The 10,302-nt window shown below is 30.7% G+C and overlaps 2 protein-coding genes across 2 annotated transcripts in view; both read right to left on the reverse strand.

The window, feature by feature from the left end:
- LOC112462345 (probable cytochrome P450 49a1) overlaps nt 1–7,898 on the reverse strand; it is an 11,646-nt gene extending 3,748 nt beyond the window's left edge. The window contains exons 1-5 of the mRNA XM_025028069.1: nt 7,665–7,898; nt 4,342–4,541; nt 1,583–1,829; nt 635–751; nt 384–460 (exon numbers count right to left, since the gene is read on the reverse strand). Coding sequence (XP_024883837.1) covers nt 384–460; nt 635–751; nt 1,583–1,829; nt 4,342–4,534 — 634 coding nt within the window. The 5' untranslated portion in view covers nt 4,535–4,541; nt 7,665–7,898. The remainder of the gene's footprint in view (nt 1–383; nt 461–634; nt 752–1,582; nt 1,830–4,341; nt 4,542–7,664) is intronic.
- Nucleotides 7,899–8,029: 131 nt separating this feature from the next.
- Nucleotides 8,030–10,296, reverse strand: LOC112462344 (RNA-binding protein 28-like). Its single transcript, XM_025028068.1, has 7 exons — nt 10,115–10,296; nt 9,615–9,996; nt 9,349–9,517; nt 9,060–9,277; nt 8,825–8,974; nt 8,383–8,751; nt 8,030–8,237 (listed from the first exon to the last, which is right to left on the reverse strand). Exons 1-7 carry the CDS (start codon nt 10,285–10,287, stop codon nt 8,109–8,111), a joined length of 1,590 nt encoding a protein of 529 aa, XP_024883836.1. The 5' UTR covers nt 10,288–10,296; the 3' UTR covers nt 8,030–8,108.
- Nucleotides 10,297–10,302: the final 6 nt, after the last annotated feature.

Genomic DNA, 10,302 nt, shown 5'->3' on the forward strand with positions numbered 1-10,302 from the left:
TAGCTGTCAACAATAAAATTACTTATTAAATTCATTTATCTACATTTTTATGCGAATTTATGCAAATTTATTTATTATTTGTTATGTTCTACAAATAATTTTTCAATGCGTAAAAATTATTGGGCCTTTTGGAAAATTAACAATAATTTTTCTTTTTTAAGAAAATGCAAAAATAATTTTTTATTTTTTACTTAATTGTAATCTTATTCCACAAACTTTCACTATCTTCCTTGTACACAATTCGAAGATTTTATTCCCTAAAACTTTCTATAAACTTTATTTCAGAGATAAATTCTCCAGATGCAGCATTAATCTCGGAAAGAGCCCAAAGATTGACATTTGTTAATTCATTTCCACTGTTTACATTCTATCCCCTTACTTACATTCTAAAGACCATTTGTGCATCTCATTGAGAAAGTTGGCAGGCACCTCGTACTTCCGATCCCGTATCTTTGCTATTCTACAAAATAAGAGGGAATAAGTCGCTTTATAATAGTTAAAGTAGGACGCGAAACGCATAGTTGAGTAGGCGGGCAAATGGCGAAAGCTAGAAATAAGAAGACTCGAAAAAGGTCAGGTATCATTGTTTGCGCTAAAGACGGCGTTTACGAAGTAATAATAAAATTCGGCGAACCTGTGAAGGAGTGCCATGCTCGCTTCTTCGATCGCGCTGATATACATTCTCGCGATTCGCGGCTGCAGCATCACATGCTGCACCTTGCTCCGGAAATTATACCAACTCTCACCGTGGCTGCAACATAGAGAGAAGAGATGAATCAAGGTTGTATAAACGGCTGCCATTCTTCCACCTGTCAAATGAAGAACGATTCACCTTGAGAGCGTCGAGCATTAGAAACTTAACAACGCTCGCAAAACGAAAGTGTTTGGAAGGTAAACGAAACATTTTTGCCTTATTATAGATTAAGAACGCATTTCAGCTGTTATATTTAATAGATGCATGAAATTGCATTCAATTGTATGTCAAAATAAATTATTTTATATAAATTACATGTTTTACAAAGAGATAAAAACGTAAAATAATTTATTTTTAAAATAAACAGAATTCTAAATTTATCTTTTGATAAACTGCGATATTTTATTAATCATAATATGTAATTTAATACGTATTTAATAAAATTTATTGCTAAAAATTTTCATTTTTTGCTACTAAAAAAATAAATCAGAATTCTGATGTTTTTCAGCATCTCATAAATTGATATCTTTACATACATTAATATCTTTATGTAAATAAAGTTTATGTGAATCATGTTTCTAAATATTCCAACAATAGCGTAAAATCCAAAAATAGTGTATTTTTCATTTTTTAAAAAAATTCTATTTTTGCAAATATTTTAAATTGTGTATAAAAAAGCAAAAAAATCTTTATATAAAAAAGTAATAACAAGTCTTTAACATTCTTTTTTTCAACCGTTATTTGAAGAAACATTATGGCTCATCTCGCTTAAAATTTTAATTATATACGCAAAATCATACACTATCTATTTTATTATATTTTTAAATGCCTTATCTTAATATTGCGATAAAAATAATTCTGAGGGCGTAGATTTAAAATACGACTTACACGGCAATGACACCCGGATTATCCTGAAAGAAATCCTTTCGCAGTACATGCTTGTAGTAATCGAGCGACGGCATGGAAGGTCGATAGGGCATTTTTTCTTCCCGCCGAAAAATTCGCTCAATTTCATCTGCATCGTACACGAACACCATGTCGGGCCTACCTAAAAGGCCTTCTATCTTTACGATATTGCCATACTGGGCGTGCAGTCTTCTTGACAGCTTGTCTATCGTCTGTATATCGAAGTTTCCTGAAATGTAATTTTTTATTTATACAAAATGTCTCATTTTTAAACAGTTTAGCCGAATATTTCGAAGACTAAACTCGGCAGACAAAAATATTTCAGATACTTAAAAGTTGTATTTTAAAAGCGATCGATCTTTTATTTTTTATTTCTTCATATTATTTTCTATTTTGATAATCTATTCGTGGAACATTTGTTTTCAAAATTATGTGGCTGCTATATAAATAAATGTATCTGATTGCGAAAAGTACACGTGACTCTTTTAATATTTGATGTATGTATATATACATATATGTATTGCTGTGTGTATTCTTACAATTTTTAAGTAAAATGTTTTCCAGGCAAATACTCGTTACGCGAAGTCAACAATATTTGCGATGCGGTTCGTTAGCAATTTCATCAACGCTACGCAAACAGACCGGTATTTACACATCTTAATGCTTTGAATAAATTTGAAAAGGAAAACCATTAATTACAATATGAAATGATTTTATCGCTCTATTGAGTAGTTCTAAAAGAAAGGTAAAAGAAACAATATTTGTTGGAGAATGCTCGTAATGTAGTGGATCGTGGTAGATAGGCTGGACTCAGTCAACGGAAGGTCGACAGACACACGAACAAGACGTGAACGACCGATAGAGTTTAAGAATCTTTATTTCGTATTGACAGAAGTTTACTGAGCGCTCGCTATTGTAAGACTGACTGTAACGTTACATATTACATCCATCGGTATGACCTCACATACATACACCGAATTTACCTGTGTTAGTAGGTCAACAGACTAAATCTTTACCTTTGGGCATGTTTATGGATTCTAATGACCTAATTCGGTTCTAACACGCGTGTACAAAACAAATGTATGTGAGGTACCGAGAGAAGGCCGCGTGCGGGAAGTGTCGGAGGAGCACACGTGTATCCTTTCACATCGCAAGATTTCGAAATAACGGAATAAATTATTTGTGAGTTTTGAGTTTATCGATGCGAGAATAAATAAATAGCATTCCGCAACAATATTCAAATCAAGATTTAAGACATTGATGAAATTCCCATTGGACATTCTTGAAATAATACTTTATTTAAATTGCTTATTCACTTTTATTCTTTAGATTTTCTATTTAAAAAATGTAACGCATACTTTTAATATATTAAATATTATGTAAAGAATTACATATAGAGAATTTAATATAATGAATTCAAAGATGAGTAATAAAAAAATGTCAAGAAATTTTCAGTAATATATACAGATATTGAAATTAAAATGGGACACTTTGTACATGGCATTTCTCGTTAATAAAATATCTTCAAATATATTCTCACTTTAAAGATTTGTGGCATCAACTCATTTCTAGAAAACACTTCAGGCAAATTATGTGAGCAACAAAATATTAAATAAATAAAGATATAATCAGGTACATTAATGATGTCTGGTGATGTTTGTATTTATAAAAATACTTCACAATATATAAATCATCGATTCTTTTCGAATTCTCTTTGTTCTTCGAGTTATGGGAGAAAACCACTGTGCTACGTTCTCTTGAAACTGTCTCTCTCAACGAAGAAGATGAGAATTAAATTAAGGCAGGTGAACTGTATGTACAATTATGTAAACGAAAAAGTACGTTTTTGAAATTACTGAAAAATTTGATTAGTGACCACAAACGATAATGTGTACACACGGCGAATCGAAGGTGCTAAAATTCTCCTCTCTTTTCCTCACCCTTCTTCCTCTTCTACTTTTATTAGTAGATTCTTTTCATAATTATCATCTTCACTTAGGACACATTGACGCGCTTTCACTTCTCTATCTCTGTTTTTCGACGGACCATTTTAGTTATCATAAAAACTGCCGAGCCGTAAATAACTTTAGCTCATTTCGATTTCTGTAAAAACTTACCGTAGACGGGAATACGTGCTAAAAGTTTTCAACAGCAACGGATCGAGTTTATGACTCTGTAATAGTCGTGCCATAAACTCTGTTTCTAAGAAAAATAGATTTATTTCATAACTAAAATAAGAAGCAGCGTGAAATATGTACTCGTTTTACTGAATCGATCAGTTACAAAACAGAAATAATTATAACTATTAAAAATGTCCCCTTTTTATCTTATTTCAAATTTTTTCAAACAATCGGTCTTCAAACTCACAGAACACGTGAAACCTCAATATCGACATTACCTTCATCAATTATTTTTTTAAAATCCCGATATTTCGGTGAGACTTAGAATAAGCTCTTAAAATTTAGAAGAACAAATTTTTTTGAGCTTCACCGAAATATCGACACTCAAGACCGACCTGGTGAAGCGTCGAAACTCCGCACGCTGCGAGAGTTTGAAACCCGACCGTTTGGAGTATAAACTGAAAAAGTGAACATTTTTTTACAATTAAGTCAATTTAATAAAATATGCATACTTTCACACTGCTTTTTTATTTTACCCATTAAAAAAATTATTTTTTCTCAGGAGAGACAAAATTTATGGCATGATCATGTACTGTCCGCTTCCGAAAAATTGCTTTGTACCTATGTAAGGTAGAAATCGCCAAGTGTTGCCTAGCAAGGGAATTGGCTTAGGTCCTGGGATCTCCGAGTACGGGCGATGTCGTAACAAACCCTGTCCCTCGATAGCTAGCGTGTCCAATGCTCTGTCGGTTTTCTTGTCGATTCTGACGAATCGACGCAACAGCCGCCTCGCGTGTTGTCTCAACGTGGTCATTTGTGGCCTGTGGAATAAAAAATAATTGTAAAATAGCCACTTATATAGGCTAATAATGTTTATCGAGCGGAACCGTAATTATCGTAGCATGTACGTTAAGAAAGTCAGTACGAGTTAAGTACAGAGTTCAAGGAAGATATCTGAAAAGTAAAATTAATTTCTTTCTCCTAATATTACGCTGCGGCTAACAGTAAAATCAATATTTATTTATATATTTATAGCGTGCATAAAAATTACCTAAATTTTCATTTATATCTGAAAATCTTACAAATATTATTCTTAACAAGAATATATTTTCCACTATATATTTTCATTAAATAGAATATTATCATATCTTTTATTATATTTCTTCAACTTTACTTTTTATTTTTTTTTTTACATTTTGTTTTAAACAGTTAATAATTACGTGCAATATAGATTTTATTCAAGAAAACTGACTGTATCGATTTAAAAGCATTCTTCACATCCTCGTTTAGACTTCAGATATTTTGCACGCAAATTTTGCGCCATAAACCAGGCAACCGGTTCTGCATAGCGAGTGCAATCAGCAATACATGACATAATAAGCGAAATGTAATGCAACATTCTTACGCGGTAAGATAACAGGTGTATCCCTTGTTATTAGACGCATTTGAGCGTAAAACGCTAATTTCGAACATTTTCGCAAAAGTGGGCGGATTCCAATTGAATCAAGCCTAGTCTATAACTCAGGCAGAAAGTGACATTTTATGTTTCTGAATTCATTTCGTGAATATTCTATACTTTCTAGAGCTGCATGCATTGCAAATTTATTACATAAATATTTTATACTTTCTAAAGCTGCACAAATCTTTCGTTTATATCAATTTTAGTAACTCTTAAGTAGTTGGATTTGGACAGTTATATAATGTCTGTAATCGTCTCGATGAATTTTTCAAGAAATCAAAAGATATACGGTCTTATTGAAGATATTTATTTATTTATCAATATCAAAAATTATTATTAATGGAGCTCTTATATCAATTTTTTATATAAGTCATCTCTCTTAATATCATCATTCTTAATATTATCATTTCTTCCGAAATAAGTAATAAAATATTTTTAAAAACCCAAAATTTCATAGTTGTATTAAAAAACCCGAAAACAAATAATAAATCATATTTACAAATAAAAAATTTAATGTATTACAAAGCCAAAAATATTTTAAATACGAATTAAAATGGAAAAACAAAAAGCAAACATAGATTTATGTTAAAAATCTCATATTTAATAATTGACATATGCTTTATTAATTTCACTCAACTCCAACGATACATCGTACAAAAAAAGTAAAAGCGATTTTAAAAGGCAGTTTTATTTTTAAACGTATCTGAAATGGCAATAAAATACAGATATCTGTGTGAAAATGTCAAACTTTTTTCTCTTAAAAAAACGTGAAATTATGTAACTAACTGAATATATTTATTAAAATAGAATGCTAAAATAAAAAAAATATTACGAAGATCTTACGAGTAATATGACAATTTCAAGAGAAATCGCAAAGTTGGTAAACCATCAACTGTGAAATTCGCAATTCCTACTTGCGATGCATTCGCTACACCGTAGATTGTCGTAACTTTCCCATAGATCGTCACAGTTGCAATTTAAGCGGGCGGTTAATGATGCATGTCACGAAAACGCATTCGCGGCGGTGTATTATCAAAGACGCAATCAGAATAAAAAAAAAATATGCTGTTTTAATTGCACACTCTACGCATAATTCAATTGTACTTATTTTAAGAAAAATTCTTCAAGTGGGAGTTTCATAATTTTCGAAAAGAAAAATATAACGTTGGATTAAATATAATGCACGTAAATCAAATTTTTTATATCATGTGTATTTATATCGTGAAATATGATTATTAATATTTTCTAGTTGTACTATGTTATTTTTCTACGATACGATTCCCCTAGTCATTCTGCATGTAAATAATAAAACTATCAAAACATCAACAGCTTATGAAATATTTTATTCTCTGTTTAACACATTTTTATATAAAATATAGAATTTTTACGTAAAATATAAAATGTCAATATTTAAAATTAAAATTAAATATTTAATATTCAATATTTACATATTAACCAGTTCACTGGTAATGACGTATATATGCGCGGAAAAAAAAAGTGCCACAACTGGTAATGACGCATACAATGCGAATATTTCTTCCAATTTTTAACGGATTTGAATATTTTTTCTTGGTACACCCATGCTATTTGGGTCGCTGATTACAAATCATAATTATTAGGTCTTACCAGTTTTGGCACAAAACGTTGATTTCGCGTTACCAGTGAATCGGTTAAGTAGAATTAAATATTTAATTTTATGATATAATATTTAATTCTTGATGATTTAATTTTATGCACGATATAATAAGATAAAATAGTGAATGTAAAAAAATATATAATTGCATTTAAAAAAGTATGTAACAGCACATCGTAAATTGCACACTTTTTTTAAATACCATATATATTTCATGCATTACCTATATTTTATAATAATGTAATATTTTAATTATATTAAAATATACACATACACACGTATCAAATATTATATTATATTTCTTTTAAAAAAATGTAAAGAAAAACTTATGTTTGTTAACGTAAAATTTTTATTAAATAAGATGACATTTTGAAGTAATAAATATTCTACTAAAATAATATTTCTATTAAATTTTTTTATATAAATCGATAAAGAATTATAAAAAGACCAAACTTATTATATACTAAAAGATTAGAAAATTAATTTAAAAAAACTAAAACTGTTAAATGTAAGTTCTTTTAGAAATTTGTCACAATAGAAGGATATATAAAAAACCTGTTTTAATTACATAACTAAATCAAAAATTGAATTTTTTTCCAATTCTTTTCAATATTTTATCCTTTTCTATTTAAAAATTTTTTTTATTACTTTACTTTTCCTAAGCAAAAGAGCCTTTTATCACATTAAAATTAAGATCAAATAATCACACAAATCATTAAGCAAATCTCGATTTTGCGTTTACGAATTTGCTGGATTAAATATGTGACCGCATATAACCAACTTACATACAATTATACGTTTATCCATTATAGACAGTTTGTAGAGTTTGAAATTTATTTGTAAAGATCTTACCTCTTTTACGACACGTTGACACGAAAAAAACTACGATCTGACTGAGACCGTCTTTGCCATGCATCGCGCTGAAGTCTTTGATATTGAAATATGTTTGACAGAAAACCGCTCGAAAGTGGGAGAGCGAATACAAGAAGGGGTAATATTGTGGTAACAGGCAGGTATCTGCGAATACAACTGCGAATACACTTGAAAAAGAGGAAGACATAAAATACATGTAAATCTCATAATTATTCCATTTTAACAAGAAAATGTAATGTTGGTCAAGGTAATAGGAATTGAAAAGTTAATGATTAGTTAACAGTAAAGGGAAAATTTCTAATCATTCTTTTAACTCGTATATTACAAAAACGACAATACATACAATAATACGAATATATGCTAAATAATCATATATTCGTATCATTCTTAAATATTATTAAATTCATTTCATTTTACTACATATTAAGATCCACTCGAGGATTCGTACCATTTCGATTTTTTCAAATTAATTCCTTTCAACTTATTTCTATAATTATTTAGAAGCTTATTGAAGTTTGCATCATCTGCATCAAATTTCTTTGTTTGTTTTACCTAGAAAAAAAATAACATTAGAAATGTGTTATAAAGAAAAAGAAATGAAGAAATAAATTAACAAGTTCGATATAATTGAAGCTTGAAAAATTAAAATTAAATATAAGATACGATGAAATACATAAGAAATTAATATATATCTTACTGGCATATTGTCTTGCTTATTCTTTGCCTTCTCTTTCTTCACAATGTCCAATTGCTTAATCGTTTTACTCATTTTCTTCTGCTTCTTCACAGCCCGCGTATGTAATTCGGCTTGTGACTTGAGATTGAAATTCGATCTTAATTTATCCTGGCCTAATTTACCGGTCGTGCCCGCATACGGTTTATCATCTGGATCATTTAATTTCCTGACTTTAACTCGTTTAGCCGAAACTTCCTTCTTGGTGTCTTCATTCTTCCTCTTATTTTTATTTCCAGGCCACAAGGGATTGTTCTCGCGACTTTTCTGAACTCTTCTCTCCTTCGCGTTTACCAAGATACGATTCTCTATCGAGAATCCGACTATAGGTCTCTATATCAAATTTAAAAACTCATATATAAAAAGAAAACAATAATTAATAATCAAAATAAATTTATAATCTTACTCTGCTTTTGGAGAATATATTTGGATTGTTGTTTATACTTCTCAAAGCTTTAAGCGCGTCTTCGTGAGTGGTAAACGTAACAAAACCATACTCCTTCGACTTTCCTTTCCCAGTCGCGTCAACATTTTTCAAATCACGCATAACTCGCGCCTAAAAATTTTAAATAAAATTAACGCCTATATAATTTCACATACAATTAGAGAAGTGACACTTTTATTATTTTGAATAAAATTACCTCTTTAATTATAGCTTTAGAACCGCTGTGATTTTTAAATAACTGTCTAAGTTTTGCATCATCGAAATTGAGAGGTAAGTTATGAACAGCTAGCCGCACCCGCGATACGAACATATTCAAGTTACGCAACATCTGTGATTTCCATTTCTCTAATTTCAGACGTTTTTCCATGTCGGATACTGATACTTCCGCCGCAGCTGGACTTTTGGCCAGCACAACTGCAAATCAACAACGGCGATGTTAAAATTGCCATACGTAACATAACAATATTTTGCAGTCAGATCATTACCTCCTTCCTTAATGAGATACAAATTCCTAGAGTCTTTCATCCTGTTTTCCTTTAAATTCTTTTTATCTTCAACTTCTTTTCTGTGTAGTGCTTTGTGAGTATCGAGTATTTGACCACGCAAACGTAACTCAGTGCCAGCTGACAAACATTTTTCGGCATCTTCAACATGCTACAATAAAACGTTTCCCATGTAATCATAATATTGACAAACAAGACTAAGCCGTAAAAGGATTTAGAATATCCGAAGATAAATTAGCGACTCTTACCTGAAATTTAACAAATGCGGTGCCTCTAGAATACTCGGTCAGAGGATCAATGCACACGAGAGCATAATAGACAGGCCCAAATTGCTCCATGCACTTTTTAAGTTCCTCATTTTTAACAGAGAACGGTACGTTCTTTAGAAAAACTGTTTTTCCTTCACTGACATCATTAGACACTCGATTTGGACGTTTCGCAGATTCGGAACGAGTCTCTTCCTCGTCACTATCTTCTTCCTTCTTAATAATCGATTTATCATCGACGTCATTATCATCATTACTGTCATCACTTTCATCTCCATTGTCAGTATCCTCTGCTTCATGCATTTTTTCCTCTTCATCGGTTTCGTCCTCGACTTTTATACTGTCCGTAAGTATTGAAACTTCTCTGGAATTAAATTATAAAAGTATTTAAAAAAAGAAAACAAAATTGAAACAAATATTTTGAGAAATATATATTAAATAATATTCATTTACATTCTAACACAATTAAAACTTTTAGATACCTATCTGATTCAGCATCCGAGTCATTAACTTCATTCTCACTGCTGTGAGATGCTTTTATTTCTGTAGCATCATGTACTTCATCGTCGTCAACAGGCTCAGTTTTGATTTCTGGTTTCACGTCTTCACTGTTTTCAGAAAATTTTGTTTTAGGAACAGCCCAGTCGACTATCATGGGCCTGTTTGAAAG

This window comes from Temnothorax curvispinosus, unplaced genomic scaffold (assembly GCF_003070985.1).
Source record: "Temnothorax curvispinosus isolate PA1 unplaced genomic scaffold, ASM307098v1 QBEX01012277.1, whole genome shotgun sequence".
Taxonomy (NCBI): Eukaryota; Metazoa; Arthropoda; class Insecta; order Hymenoptera; family Formicidae; genus Temnothorax; species Temnothorax curvispinosus.